The 15,952-nt window shown below is 45.4% G+C and overlaps 1 protein-coding gene across 1 annotated transcript in view; it reads left to right on the top strand.

The window, feature by feature from the left end:
- LOC137655723 (very long-chain specific acyl-CoA dehydrogenase, mitochondrial-like) overlaps positions 1-15,952 on the top strand; it is a 97,943-nt gene that overhangs the window by 29,847 nt on the left and 52,144 nt on the right. The window contains 3 exon segments of the mRNA XM_068389742.1: positions 12,210-12,420; positions 14,096-14,188; positions 14,826-14,951. Of these exon segments, the coding sequence (XP_068245843.1) occupies positions 12,210-12,420; positions 14,096-14,188; positions 14,826-14,951 (430 nt within the window).

The following is a 15,952-nucleotide window of genomic DNA, read 5'->3' as shown; positions in this document are numbered from 1 at the left end:
GTGGGACAGCAACATCAGACTTCGAGAAGGTCTTTCTCTTGCGATCAAGAACCCAAACCATGTGTTGTTTTCAGATGCATTGGATTTGGGTTAGGGAGCTCCACTGGACAGTCTGGACTGCTCGGGTCTTTGATCCACGGATCAGAAGGAACTTCATTTAAGGCAAGTAACATCTCTCCTTTGGCGAGATTTGTGCAAGGAAAATGAATGTCTTGGCGGACGGCCTCAGCAGAAGAGGACAAGTCATCTCCATGGAGTGGACGTTGCATAAGACTGTGTGCGAGAAGCTATGGATGACATGGGGTCAACCCACCATAGATCTTTTTGCTACTTCTCTGACAAAGAGGCTCTTGACTTACTGCTTTCCAGTTCCAGATCCAGAGGCAGCCCACATAGACGCTTTCCTGCTGGACTGGTCTCACCTGGACGTTTATGCCTTTCCACCTTTCAAGATCCTAAACAAGGTGCTGCAGAAGTTCACCTCTCACGAAGGGACCAGGTTGACATTGGTTGCTCCACTCTGGCCCGCGAGAGAGTGGTTCACAGAGGTACTTCAATGGCTGGTAGACGTTCCAAGGAGTCTACCTTTAAGGATGGATCTCTTACGGCAGCCCCATGTAAGGAGTCTTCATCTAAGCCTCCCCGCGCTTCGTCTGACTGCCTTCAGACTATCGAAAGACACTCAAGAGCTCGAGGTTTTTCGAAGGAGGCAGCCAGAGCAATTGCGAGAGCTAGGAGAACTTCTACCATCAAGGTATACCAGTCGAAGTGGGAAGTCTTTAGAGACTGGTGCAAGTCATCATCCATTTCCTCTTCCAGTACCTCTGTAGCCCAAATTTCAGACTTTCTCCTACATCTGAGAAATGTTCGCTCCCTCTCGGCTCCCACTATTAAGGGCTACAGGAGCATGTTGGCTTCTGTGTTCAGACACAGAGGCTTAGATCTGTCCAATAATAAAGATCTCCAAGATCTCCTTAAGTCCTTCGAGACCTCTAAGGAGCGTCGTATGGCAACTCCTGGATGGAACTTAGACGTGGTCCTAAGGTTCCTAATGTCCGACAGGTTTGAGCCATTACATTCAGCCTCCCTGAAGGATCTCACCCTGAAGACGCTTTTCTTAGTGTGCTTGGCTTCGGCTAAAAGGGTCAGTGAGATCCATGCCTTCAGTAAAAACATCGGCTTTTCTACAGATAAAGCCACATGTTCACTTCAGCTTGGTTTCTTGGCCAAAAATGAACTGCCTTCTCGTCCTTGGCCTAAGTCGTTTGATATACCTTGCCTGTCAGAGATCGTAGGCAACGAGCTTGAAAGAGTACTGTGTCCAGTTAGAGCTCTTAAGTTTTATTTAGCTCGTACCAAATCCTTACGAGGTGGATCTGAGGCCTTGTGGTGCTCTGTTAAGAAGCCCTCATTGCCTATGTCTAAAAATGCTTTATCATATTTTATTAGATTTTTAATCCGAGAGGCTCATTCTCACTTGAGTGAAAAAGATCGTTGCTTGCTTAAGGTCAAGACGCACGAAGTAAGAGCTATAGCAACTTCCGTGGCCTTTAAGCAAAACAGATCTCTACGAAGTATTATGGACGCGACCTTTTGGAGGAGCAAGTCGGTGTTCGCTTCATTTTACTTAAAAGACGTCCAGACTCTTTATGAGGACTGCTACACACTGGGTCCATTCGTTGCAGCGAGTGCAGTAGTGGGTGAGGGTTCTACCACTACATTCCCTTAATTCCAATATCCTTTTAATCTTCTCTTGAAATGTTTTTAATCTTGTTTTGGGTTGTACGGAAGGCTAAGAAGCCTTTCGCATCCTTTTTGATTTGGCGGGTGGTCAAATGTCATTAATTGAGAGCGCCCAGATTAAGGGTTTTGATGAGGTCCTGTTGTATGGGTTGTCGCCCTGGATACAACAGCTCCTGGGAGTCTTTCAGCATCCTGAGAGGATGGCTGGGCTTCGTGAGGAAAGGGGACTAACAAGGCAGAGTAATCGTCAGAGTCAGCTTCCTTACCAGGTACCTATATTTATTTGGGTTTTGTTATGATATAACTGTCAAAAACTCTAAGCATATACGCCTATATTGTATTAATACTGGTCTCTACCCACCACCATGGGTGTGAATCAGCTATTATATATTCACCGGCTAAGTTTAATATTTAAAAATGATATTTTGATTATAAAATAAATTTTTGAATATACTTACCCGGTGAATATATAAATTATAGGCCCTCCCTTCCTCCCCGATAGAGACCCAGCGGAATGAGAAGAACTGAGGCTGTTTACATGTATATGCGGTATCTAGCCGATAGTCGGCGCTGGTGGGCACACCCGCAACCTTCATGGCGATCGCTCGCGAGTTTTTGTGTTTCTGTCGAGCCGTCGGAGACGTCAGCTATTATATATTCACCGGGTAAGTATATTCAAAAATTTATTTTATAATCAAAATATCATTTTTAAATATTAAACTTAGCCGGTGCTCTCCTGCTGTGTTCCAGACTTCTCTCCTGCCATCTCCTGTAGCTGAGTCTCGCCGTAGATCTCCTGATCGCCAGCGCTCATCGGCGCCTCTGAGACATTCTGGGCGCTAGCTTTCTTCAGCTCGCCAGCGCACTTCTGGACGCCCCTTTTCTTGCTACGCACCTTGTGCACCAGCGGTCTCCTGTACGCCCACGATCGCCTGTGCACCAGCGCACATCTGCGCGCCCTTTTCTAATGTGCGCTATGCGCGCCAACGTTCGCCCTCGCATCCACGATCTTTGGATCTAGGCACAGGCAAGGAGATTGTTCCTTCTTTTTACACCCACGATCGCCTGCTCGCCAGCGCACATCTGCGCGCCCTTTCCTGATGTGCGCAATGCGTACCACGAGCTTCTAGATGTGGGTGGAGGCGAAAGAGATGATTCCTTCACCTCCTCGCCAACGATCTCCTGTGCTCTAGATTTGAACGAGTCTCTTGAGCGCCCGCGCGCCCACGAGAAGTCTTCTGTACTTGCCCACGAGCTTTCGCTATTATGCGCAACCTCACCATCTGGTTCTGCCCCTCGTGTATATCTTCTGGCCGCGCAACCGAGCTCCATCGATCTCCTACGCGCCAGCGATCTCCTAGCGATTGAGCGCGATTCTTCGCCTGCCCCCTAGCGTTTTCAAAGCGCCCACGCTTAAGTTCGCCGTACGCGGCCACGCGTTGGCCCTCCTGTACGCGATCGGTCGCTACGCACCATCGCCCGCCAACGCGCCATCTCCTGCAAAGAACCATCGCTTGCCAATCGCACCATCGCTTGCCAATCGCACCATCGCTCGCCAACCCACCATCGCTCGCTTACGCGTTTACAGTCTTCTGACAGAGTCCTCGCGCGCATGCGCGCACACAGGCGATTTTGACCGCTATTCCCGTCGGGTTTCGCAACATGGGCAACCTGCCGAGTTTTTCTGGAGCGCATACTTTCAGATCATCATAGTCACGATCTTCACCTCGTAAGCGCAGAGCATGTCACGTACAAGAGCAAGAAGAATCTTCAGAAGAGTCTGGGTAACATTCTTCTCCCTTTTCAGGCAGGCCCCAGCATCCCTCTCCTCAGGATCGCCTGATCCCCTTCCCTCCAACAGTGGCTGCTGACACTGCCTCTGTCAGTCGTCAACAGAGGGAATACTTCGAGATCATGGGGTAGCCTGATTTAGCTCTTCCTCTCCATCATTCCGTGCAACGGGCCTTCCGGGGGTTTTTTCCCTCGAGAAACTCTCCGCCCGACAGGTGACATTCTCGACTTCGGGAATCTTGAACCAGGAGGAAGCCGCAAAGGGTACCAGGCAGGCTGATCGTCGAGCTTGAGTCTCTGGCCATCCGGTCGCGACCTGAGGTTTTATACAAGGAAGCTCCGGGAAGGTTATGGAACTTTCCTCCTCTCGGACACGTGCTCCTTCGTTTCCCGACACAAGTGTCGAACTTGGGGACAAACTCGATGTTGAAGCATTGAGATGCAGTGACCGATAGGTTTTCTCTCTAAGGTCCCTACCGTGGATATCGGCAAACCCAGACACTCTTCCATCCTTGGAAGGGGCTTGTTTCAGCCCAAGGACAAGGAACGAGCGACTGAGAGGTGGGGAGAATCGTATCACGATTCGCTCCTCCAAGGCGCTTATTTCCAGTCCCTACAAGCCTCCAGCGCCTCGACTTCTAAAGCCTCGTTCAGCCTAGGACATCAGAACCGGCACGGGCAGCTAGACAAGGTGTTTATGCAGCCTCCCCCCTCCCGTCGGTGACGAAGGGCGAGGAGCCCTCCGGGAAGACAATAACCCTAGAAGGGGCGGCCTAGGCCGCAAACGCTAGGACTAGTAACCCCTACCTGCATCCCCCAGTGGTGGGGATGCCTGGATTTGCGCCTTCAAGTGGCAGCAACTCGGGGCCGATTCCTGAACGATCTCCATGATCAGCCAGAGATTTCGTGTCCCGTTTCGTAGCATCTCTACCTCCCCTGTCAGCGAATCCAGTGTCGCTGAGCCCCTATGCCGTGGGATCGGCAAAGGGGCTAGCCCCTCGGGCAGAGGGTGAGACCATGCTCTAGAAGGATGCTCTCCAAGGTTGTCGGCGGCTCCCCCCAAGGTTCTTCAAACGACTTTCTTGTAAGAAGCGCCTGAAGGCTGGAGACCCGCCATCGTCCTCTTAGCCCTGAATAAGTTTGCCGTACAAACTTCGGTCAGTATGGTACAACAGATTCGATCAGTCTTGTAGGGAAACCACAAGACTTCACGTGCATACTGTACTGGATCCGAAAGACAGGTACTTCCAGATCCCAATCCATCCGTCTTTTCAGGAAATACTTGGAATGCAGCCTAGGCAACAGATATACCAGTTCAAGGTGCTGTGCTTCGATCTTTCCGCAGCACCGCAGACATTCACCAGGAAGTTCATCCCGAATCCTCATGTCCACACAGGAGCGGCATCCGCCTCCTTCGCTTTCTGGATGACTGGCTACCCCGTCAGTTTCGGTATCGACCCTTCTTCGACTCCGAGACAAGCCTCTGGGACTTTGCCAAGATCTAAGGATCATGGTAAAAATTTCTCTGTTTACATCGCAACAACTGGGATATCTAGGCTTGTTTTTAGACTCCAATCTCCGTTAAGCCTTCCCACCAGAGGACAGGATAGCAAGGCGGAAGAGAGTAGTAGAACCTCTCCTCAGACGAGGAGAGTCTCCAGCCTTTTTCTGGTTACGCCTCCTAGGTCACCTTCCTCCTTGACCCCTCTAGTCCCAAACACTCTCCTCAGGATGAGTCTCCTGCTTTGGCGACTCAAGTCCCGGTGGAATCAAGACTACGATTCCCCAGACATTCTGGTGCTATGGGACCTGCCGAACGAGGGATCCTGCAGTGGTGGTTGACCTTCGAAGCCTTTACTAAAGAGTGGATCTTCTCGTCCCTCCTCTGCATTTGATGTTGTCCTCGGACGCGTCAAAGAAGGGGGGGGGGGGGGGGGGGCACGTTCTGAACCAAAGGATCTCAAGCCTATGGCCAGAACTAGAAGGGTACCTCCACATCAATTGGCTAGGGATGAAGGCCATATTCTGGCCCGTCAACAGTTCCAACAGGCCCCGGCGAGTCACTCCGTGAGCGACAACACCACGGTACAGTAGTTACTTATTTCATCAAGCGGGGAGGTACCTTTTCATAACAGTCTTTCCATCTTACAGTAGAGATATTGAGATGAGCCGAAGTCCACTCAATACCACTATCGGCTCGCTTCATTCCAGGCAAAGGAATGTACTCTCCGACAGTCGGAACAGAGCATTGCAGATAGAGAGTACCGAGTGGTCTTTGGAACCCCCAGTAGCCAACAAGCCCTGACCTTGTGGTCCTGTTCGCGACAACCTTGAATTTCAAGCTGTCACTGTACTTCTCCCCAGTCCCGGACCCCAAGGCACCCTGCCGAGATGTCTTCTCACATCGGTGGGACAACATCGCCGTCTACGCCTTGCCACCGTTGGGTCTGAGGGGAAGGGGGCTTTAACAAGACCAGACAATCGGTCAACCTGTCGATGACTCTGATAGCTCCGCTACGGCATTATGCAGAGTGGTTTCCGGACCTTCTGCATCCCTTGATGGAACTCCCAAGAGAGCTTCCCCCCCGACAAGAGCTAAAGCAACCGCACCACTACATGTACCACAAGTCGTAGCTCCGCGTCGGCTTCACGCCTGGAGTCCATCCAGCATCTCCTCACAGAGAGAGGCGTTCCGCAACAGGTCGCAGAGCGGATGTCTTGACCCCTGCGAAGTCATCCGCAGAGGTCCACCAGACGATGTGGAGAGTCTTCTGTGGTTGGTGTCGTGGGAAAGGTATCTCTCCCCTCGATGCCACTATTCCAGCGTTAGCGGAGTTATTGTCCATCTGCGGGAGGAAATACGCCTTTTGCTCTCGGTGGTAAAGCCTATCGCTCAGCCTCAAGCCTGGCCTTCAGGCTATAAGGTTAGACAATTCCTCCTCGCGTGATCTTTCTTCGCCCATACGAAGCTACGAACTTACCTGCACCCAGTCGGAAGTGAGACCTCCTCCATGGAACATGGCTCGGGTTCTTAGGGATCTTAAGATTTCTCTCTGTGAACCATTACGCTAAGCATCTGATAGACACCTGACTTAGAAGACGGTGCTCCGGCTCGCTCTGGCTTCGGCCAAGCGTATCAGCGTACTTCATGGTCTCTCGTACGACTTCGCCTATTCAAGAAGATAGGGAGAGGTAACGTTCGGGTTCGTCCCTGAGTCGGTTACTAGACTCAAGATCTTGGAGTCCCAAACTTTCGGTTCGACTCCTTCAGGATTTCGAGTCTCCGTTCAGTAACAGATGACCCAGGCCTTCTCCTACTATGCCCAGTAAGGAGTCGGAGGTGTTATCTTAAAGAACAGCTGCAGTTTGTCCTCACGTGCAAGCCCTGTTTGGGAGCACAGGAAGGACGAAGAGGAGGGTTACCAAGAATACCTTTGCAGCCTGGATTCAAGGACCATCCATCTCGCCCTGAATTCAGACCCTCCTCCGTCATGTAGCCTTAGAGCACACGATTTCAGAGGCATCGCAACATCACTGGTCTTCAAGAGAACTACTCTGTGACGCAAGTGCTACAAACGAGTCTGGAAGTGTCGGACGACCTTCACAGCCCTCTACCTGCAGGACGTGACCCACAGGAGCCTCGATACATTTTTCTATCGGCCTGTGGTGGCTATACAACAGCTGGTCTAACCTCAGTCTCCTTAATGGACAAGTAGCAGAAGGTTGAGGGCATTGTTACCCGATGTCAGACTGCATGAATGAAAGAGGTATGTCTGGTCCTTACTTCTTTCTTCATCCTCCCCTCTCTTGGGGAAAGCAGCATCCTAGGTTCTCTGCATAGCTGACCTCAAACCTCTGCAGGTAAACCATGCTTTCTTGTGTTCCTAGTATTAAGATAATACTGTCGCGTCTCCCATACCCTGACGAGGTGGTATTGGGAAAGTCCTAGTCCAGAATTCCATCTAAAGGTCATCAGGTCGACTGCCTAGGACAAGTCACGCTTCATCCCTCCACACTCAAGCTTATGTAGGCCGCATGCTCCTTGCGGAGCAAGGAACTTGTGAGGTAGGGAACATAAGGACACGAAGTCTGTCCCAAAGAATGTCAGGGTACGTGAGGCCCTCTTGCAAGAGAGGGCCAGAGGCTCTCCTGTGGCGAGTTTCTCTGAGAAATCTCTCCTGTTGACAACCTTGACCCAATCCAGGCCTCAGTGGGTGTGAGCTTGGAGGTTTTCCTAGATTCAGATGAAGACAACTTCCTGAGACCTGCCTGTTGGAAGTTCAAGTCTGAAGAGGAGCTAGGGAGTCCGAATCTGCCTTCCGACAAGTCCTTGCTTGCATGAGAGCTACCAACGGGTTGTCTAACCCCGGGTTAGCACCTCGTAAGTTCAGGGACATGGTCTTGGACCATATCTTTTTTACCCAGAGACCTCCTAAGACCAATTCAGTCATGCCCTGGTGTAAGGGATTGTCAGCAGCCCGGAAGAAGGCTATCTTGTAGGGCACCGGAAAATCTAGCTCCCTTTGTGTTGGTCCATCGTCTCAGCTCCTCTCGCCTCCTTTTGTCCAGCAGTGGAGGCACTCTGAGATTGAAGATGAACCTGTTCCAATTGTGACGTTAGAGCCCTCTCTCGAGAGGAATCTCCATTGAGAGGCTTGGGGCTTTCAGGCACCTTCTCTGCCTCAGAGCTTATCAACATAGAAAGGTCGCGAAGTACGCCATGCAGGCTGCTTTATGTCTGGATCTATAGTTGGGATCAGTGGGCCACCTTGTATGGACTGAGGACAGGTCCAAGGAAAGTACAGGGAAATCAATGGAAACTATCCTCTTGTCTGGTACTTGTACCTCGGAGTTCCTCTCCCACCAGATAGTCAACCTGTGGGAAAATGCGATCCTTAAGAGACGAGATACGGGGATTTAAAGGTTCCATAGGCAAGTTCCTAGAGCTGAGGTGTCCAAGGAAGGAACCTCTCATTTCAACCTAGAGGATGTCGAGAGGGCGGCTGAACGATGGAGAAAATCTGCCAAGGATTCTCTCCTTCAGAGGGCTTTGACTACCCAGTCCTATGGGAAGGCTCCTCCACCTCCAAGAAACTGTCGCAGTTCAACAAACCCTCGACCAGTAGGACAGTAGGGTCCTCCAAAAAGGTGTCACGGCAGCCCTTTCCTGCCAAAGATCCAAAGGGCTCTAATCCCTCCAGAGCAACTGCTAGGGGGTGGGCAATCCTCTCACCAGCCCATTGGTGGCGGGATTCCTGCAATGCCGCTGGCAGAGGTAGATGCAGCACGGGCCAGATCCCTGGACAATCTCCATGATTTGTGTAGGGTATCGCGTCCCGCTCACTCAATCTCCCCATCCACTGACTCATGATTCAGTTTCATCTTGCTCTTATGTGAAGGGATCCACAAAGTAGCTGGCCCTCCGGCCAAAGTCCAGACCATGTTGGAGAAGGGCGCTCTCCAAGAGGTCCTCGACGTGTTTCCAGGCTTCTTCAGTCAACTCTTTCTTGTAAAGAAGGTGTCTGGAAGCTGGAGACCAGTCATCGATATCTTGTTCTTGAGCAAGTTTGTTCTACAAACTCTGTTCAAGATGGAGACGACAAACAAGGTCATTCAGGCAGTAAGGCCTCAGGACTTCATGTGCACCCTGGATCTCAAAGATGCATACTTATAGATCCCAATCCATCTGTCTTCGAGGAAGTATCTATGGATCATACGCGAGAAACGGCAATGCCAGTTCAAAGTGCTGTGCTTTTACCTTTCAACAGCAACTCATGTTTTCACGAGAGTATTTGCCCTAGTGTCATCTTGGCCTCACAGAATAGGTAGTTGTCTCCGTCGTTACCTCGATAATTGGCTAATTCTGGCAGACACAGTATCGACACCTCTTCGACACCAAGACAGGCTGCTTGAGTTTTGTCAGGATCTGGGGATGGGGATAAATCTCAAAGTCATCTTTGCAACCCTCTCAAAAAGACTGGTACAGTACTGTATACGCGTATGATATTCGACACCAATCTTCAGAAAGTCTCTCCATCAGATGACAAAGTACATAGGCTGAGGGAGGTAGCAAGCACCTCCCTCAGACGAGAATAACTCCCATCCCAACAGTGGTTGTGTCTTCTAGGTCACCTGGCATCCCTGGTCTGTCTTGTGCCCAACAGTTGCCTTGGTTGATCTCTTCAGTGGTAACTGAAATCCAGGTGGAGCCAGCACACCAGGTCTCCGGATACTCAAGTTCCCGTGGGACAAGAGTAAGAACGGTCTTCAGTGATTGGTGACAGGAGAACCTCTGCTGAGGTACAGATCTTCTTGTCCCTCCCCTGTAATTGATGCTCTTTACAGACGTATCAAAAGAAGGTTGGGAAGCCCACCACCTGCTGTACCACACGGACTCCGGGCAATAGTCCGAGTCTGAAAGGTATTAGCACATAAATCTCGTGGAGATGAGAGCTGCAATTGTAGCTGCTCAGCAGTTCCAACAGTTCCTGTCAGGCCACTTTGTAGTGTTGATGAGCAAAAACACCACAATAGTGGCTTACATAAACAAACAAGGCGGTACCTTTTCGCAGTCCGTATACCATCTAGTAGTAGAGACACTGCGATGGTCAGAACATTCTGTGTTCCTATCAGTGCGCCTCATTCCAGGTAAGAGGAATTTGGTTGTTGACAATCTGAGCAGAGCGACTCAGATAGTGGGCTCCAAATGGTCTTAATCATCTGATAGCTAAAAAAGTCCTGACTTTGTGGGGTTACTGGACTGTGGACCTGTTCACGACGTCCCTGAACTTCAGGCTCCCGCTTTACTGTACCCCAGTCCCTGACCCGCATGCTCTCTGGCAAGATACATTCCAACAACGGTGGGTCAACATCGATGTGTAAATATTTCCCCTGTTCTGTCTGATGAGAAGGTTAGCTGCTTAACAAGACTAGAGCCTCCAACAACCTATGCGTGAAACTCATAGCTCTGCTATGGCATCAAGCGGAATGGTTTCCAGACCTTTTGCAGCTCCTGATAGAGCTACCAAGGGAACTCCCACGACCATATCTACTCAGACAACCACTTGTGAAGATCATCCATGAAGCAGTAGCTTCACTACTACTTCTGGCCTGAAGACATCGAGCATCTCTCTCAGATAGGCGCTTTCGCAACGAGTTGTGAAGAGGATGTCTGTATACCTCCGAAACTCCTCTGCTTCAATCTACCTGGCAAAGTGGACAGTCCATGAAGGGCTCTCCTTACGAACCAATACGCCAGGCTACATATACGTCATATCTTCAGTTTTAGATATCTTGAATGCACTGCAGCAGCTCGTCCCTGGGTGCCAGTGCTTTTTATTAGCATGGAAGGTCAAGAGGATGTTCATAAAGAATATAATTTCAGCCTGAGTGTGCAGGGTCATTGACCATGCACTGAATCCTGATCCTCCTCCTCCTCAACGACAGGGGTTTAAGTATGTCCCTGATTTTTAAACATAACTACTCTGTGATGCAGGTGTTGCAAGCGAATGTGTGGAAGTATCAGACGACTTTCACCGCCCACTACCTGCGAGGCATGACCCATAGGAACAAGGATACTTTTTCCATTGGTCCTGTGGTGGCTGCACAACATTTGGTTTAAAATACCTCAGGCTCCTTGCATGACAAGTAGCAGATGATTGAGGGCATTGGTTACCTGGGATTAGTCTGTATGAATGATAAGAATGACTGGCTCTTTTCTTTCATCTTTCCTTCTTTTGGGGAACAGTACTGTGGATCCTCTGTAAGCTAGCCTCTTCTGTCTGCAAGTAATAATCATTTCCCTTGTGTTACTTGGCATAGGCTTCATACTTGTACACACAACCCCCCCCCTCCGACGTGTGTATTGGGAACATCTATGTTTGAATATATATGCCTACAGTATTTGTAACCTCAGAATATTCCTATCCAGTCACATTCCTAATACTCTTACAACCCCACAGGTTGCTCAGGCTGGTATGGGCAGGTTTTTTTCCAATTACAGTCTAACTCCGTACAGGTAAAAAACTGGGTCAATGATCAAGCCAGAGGTCGGACGTCCGCCTGCCTAACGGGTGAGTCATCCTTATTGAATAGCTTTAGGTTTGTTGTCCCGCCATTACCTGTCCCCATAAGTCCTGCCTGCAATCAAAAGTGGCGAATTATCATTGCTGTGTGAGTGGGGGTGGTTGTTACTTGGTAACCCCTGGTATCCCCTCCACCCACTAATTAGTGGATGGTTTGTTACTACCTCGCATTAAAGTGTTAATTACTAGTCTTTTAGCTCCGCCTAAAGATACAGTAATCCCTATGAAATCGCTGAATGTTTGTACGTTAGGAAAAATATAAGTTACTTCCAAATTTGTCTTTTTAGTGTGCTGGGTTAGGATGTTTGGCTATTTGTGGTCTAGATTAGAATTCTAGGCTCAAAATAGTCTGTGTAAGAACATTGCTCCCTTCATGGACTTGGAATTATTGTGTCTGCATAATCAGGGTTATAATTCTTTGCTCTACATGGTGTGTGTTTGAATTTATGGTTAGAATTTTTTGGCCATATGATCTGGAGTATCATGTTATTATTACACTAATATAAAGAATAAAGTACGTATACTCTTTAAACTGATAATTAACCCAGTTAGAATAAAAGATTTTTATTAATTGGCATGTTGCTCTTTTAGGTTGCAGTCAACAGCTGCTCAATCTAAGACTGTAGAAAAGGATGGCCACAAGGAGAAAGCTGCTGCTCAAGAAGTTAACAAGTCTTTTGTGATGAATTTATTCAAAGGAGCAACCATGGTTGACCAAGTGATTCCTTATCCTTATGTACTTGATGAGGAACAGAGGGAAACCCTTGAAATGCTTGTTGATCCCACAGAGAAGTTCTTTAATGTGAGTATTATTTAGCATTTCATAATATTTCTTTTAAGTTATTAAATATGCAGTATATACAGCATGCATCAACCATTACTGGTCCACTGCAGAACAAAGGCATCATATATATCCTTCCACTTATATCTATTTATAATTTTTCTGTGCCAGTCCACACCTGCATACTTCCTTAATTTATCAGTCTATCATTTTCTCTTTCCCTGTTCTTTTGCTATTTTTTGGGACCCATTCTGTTTTTCTTTATGTCCATCTATTATCTATTATTCTTATTAAATGGCCAGTCCATGTCCATTTCTTTTGCTTACAATTTGTTAGAATATCCTTTACTTTAGTTTGCTCTCGTTTCCATGTTGCTCTTTTTCTGTTAGTGTTATTCCCACCATTATTCTTTTCATAGCTCTTTTGAGTTTTAACTAGCTCATGTTCTAAGGCTTTAGTAAAGCTCCAAGTTTCTGATGCCTGGTTAATACTGGTAGGGACCATTTGATTAAATACTTTTCTTTTTAAAGAAAGTGACATTTTACTTTTCATAATCTCGTTTTGTTTACCAAAAGCTCTCCATCCCACGCTTATCTTTCTTTTAATTTTGTCTTGTGTCCTGGGGAAACGCGTACTGTCTGCCCTAAGTACATGTATTCATTAAAAATCTCTGGACGTTTGTTCATAACCCTTTTTTGTTTTTTCTGCATTTTTCTTTAACATTATCTTAGATTCACTCATTCATTTTCAGTTCTACATTTTTGCTTTCTTTATATAAATCTTCCATCATCTTTTGCGATTCCTCCCATGATTCACTCAACAGAACTATGTCATCTACAAATCTTAAGTTGTTGAGGCCTTCACCATTAATATTAATTCTTGCATTTTCCCAATCTAAATTTTTTTAAACTTCTAGGCATTCTGTGAATAATTCAGGAGAAATGGGGTTTCCATGTCTAACCCCATTCTCAATCAGAATTTTCTTAATATCTTTATGTAGTCTTATGATTAATGTACTTTGAATATAGCCATATAGGTAGTATCTTCAATTGTTCTAACATAAGATTCATCTATTCCTTGTCGTTGAAGTGCTTTCATTACTTCTGACATTTTAACAAAATCTGGTTTGTTAGTCTATAAATGCTATATTTAGGGATTTGTCATACTCTGTCGATTTTTCCATTAGCTGGTTAATTATGTGAATGTGGTGATTTTTTTAATACTATTGGTTGCTTAAAGTATAGTTGTCTTGCTATTGATCTACTATGATTAATGAAAGGGGCTTTAGTTTAGTTGTATTTTGCCGTTCTGATTGGACTTCATCTTTAACAGAGGGGACTTTTTTTTTTTTTAACAAATGAGTGAGAATTTGCTCCCAATATAGTTCATTTTGCCTGTTCCTGTATCAAGGTATTTTTAGGCACAGGTTGAAAGAATAAAATAGTGCTTAAACCTTGTTGAATTATTCATATTGGATAGATTTTATGTCACACGTTGTTGAACAATCTTTTTCATAATCTCGATTATACTATATCAATGGTTAGTTACCATGAAATTAAATAAAATTTTTGAGAAATATAATTTTACACCTAACTAGTTCAGTCCATTGAAGTTTGAAATGTGAATATTGTAAATAATTATTTTAGCACTGTACAGTAGATATATTAACTCTTATTTTACACTTATATTATTTCAGGAGTGCAATGATGCAGCATTAAATGACAGTCTTGAGAAGGTGGCTGATGATACCATGGAAGGTCTGAAAGGATTGGGGGCATTTGGTCTTCAGGTACATAACTGCATGTTTTTCTAATTTTTCATCTTGAGGTAATTTTTATGTATCAAATCTGCCATAACATCGTAGAAGATAATTCATATTGCATTACCTATAAATGATTGGTGATAAACAGTGTACTAATCATGGTTCCAGAGTATATGGTTCGTTCATGTTATTATTATTATTATTATTATTATTATTATTATTATTATTATTAGTATTACTACTATTGTTATTATTTGCTAAGCTACATCCTTGTTGGAAAAGCAGAACGCTATAAGCCCAGGGGCTCCAACAAGGAAAATAGCCCAGTGAGGAAAGGAAAAAAGAAAAAATAGAATATTTTAAGAACAGTAACAACAGTAAAATAAATATCTCCTGTATAAACTTCAGCAAAACAAAAGGAAGAGAAATTAAATAGAATAGTGTGCCCGAGTGCACCCTCAAGCATGTGAAAAGGAATGGTTTTAGTGTTATACCTGTGGAGCTTTATTACACATTAGTCCTGACCTCTTGGATATAAATGTGCAAATAAATAATATATATATGTATATACAATATATAAAACATCCATATAATATATCTATTGTACCAACTTTACCAACACTTGTAAAACTATGAACTTTTAAGCATTAATTTATTCTTACAGGTTCCCACTGAACTAGGTGGTGTAGGTCTGACCAACACGCAATATGCTCGAATGGTGGAAATTGTTGGTGGCCATGACCTTGGAGTTGGTATTACTCTTGGAGCTCATCAGTCTATTGGGTTTAAGGTAAAGCAAGGTGCACTGAATATTTTCTTCTGAACATATATTTTGATTATTAGCTCATTGTTTTCTCTCTTTTACATTTCATAAATTCTTTGTGCTTTCTTTTCACCAGACCAACTTCTGTGTTTCATCGATTTTTTCTCTAATTTTGTAACCATTGACATTTTTAAAATCATTGTGATTAGATAGTTTTACTTTGAATAAAATGCTATTTTAATGAAACTTGTATTGTTTATGAAGTTTACTTGAGAAGGGTCTTACTTCAATAAGGAAAAATTTGAATATCTGTTCAGAAATTTAAAACAAAGGAAAGTTATTCATGATACAGATAGATTTCACCAAGTTAGATTCCAACAATGGGGATCTGACTATGATATAATCTTGCATCGCTAAGTTCTTGGTGAATGTCTCCATTATCTTCCCAAGTTATAATCTCATACAGTGTTTCCTAAGCTGTACTTGTGTGACAATACTGAGACTTATGAGATTAATTCGTGACCCTTCAAATTTTGTGTCCAATACTGCATTTGATTTCATCCTGTCCCACATCTCATGCAAGTTCTATTTTCATTAGATTACATTTCTCCATAGTAGTTACCAAACAGATGGCTATTTTCCTTCATTATCTGCCATTTTCTTTCATCCTCTGATTTCCCTCCTCCCTTTGCTCTTAATCAGGAGTATAAACAGCCATTATTTTTACAAGAGAACACACATGGAAAAGGATTTTGCCAAGGAAAGAGAAATATATTGAATTTATTCATAACTTCTGATACAAATTATTAAGAATACATTTATTAAAACACCTACTGTACTTTTTGATATTTGTTATTTGCTATTTTAGTAGGCCTATAGTAAAACAAGTATTATTTTGATGAATATTTCTCCAAATTTATTTGCTATACGCTCTTGAAGTGGAAGCTTCTTAATAAAAATTAGACCTGAGTGCTTACATTAGATATACCATAGTCACTACCTCCAGGGATATCATTATAGGGTGTTGC

The sequence above is a fragment of the Palaemon carinicauda genome, chromosome 16, assembly GCF_036898095.1.
Source record: "Palaemon carinicauda isolate YSFRI2023 chromosome 16, ASM3689809v2, whole genome shotgun sequence".
In the NCBI taxonomy this organism is placed as follows: domain Eukaryota; kingdom Metazoa; phylum Arthropoda; class Malacostraca; order Decapoda; family Palaemonidae; genus Palaemon; species Palaemon carinicauda.
This window is presented reverse-complemented; position numbering and strand designations above follow the sequence as displayed.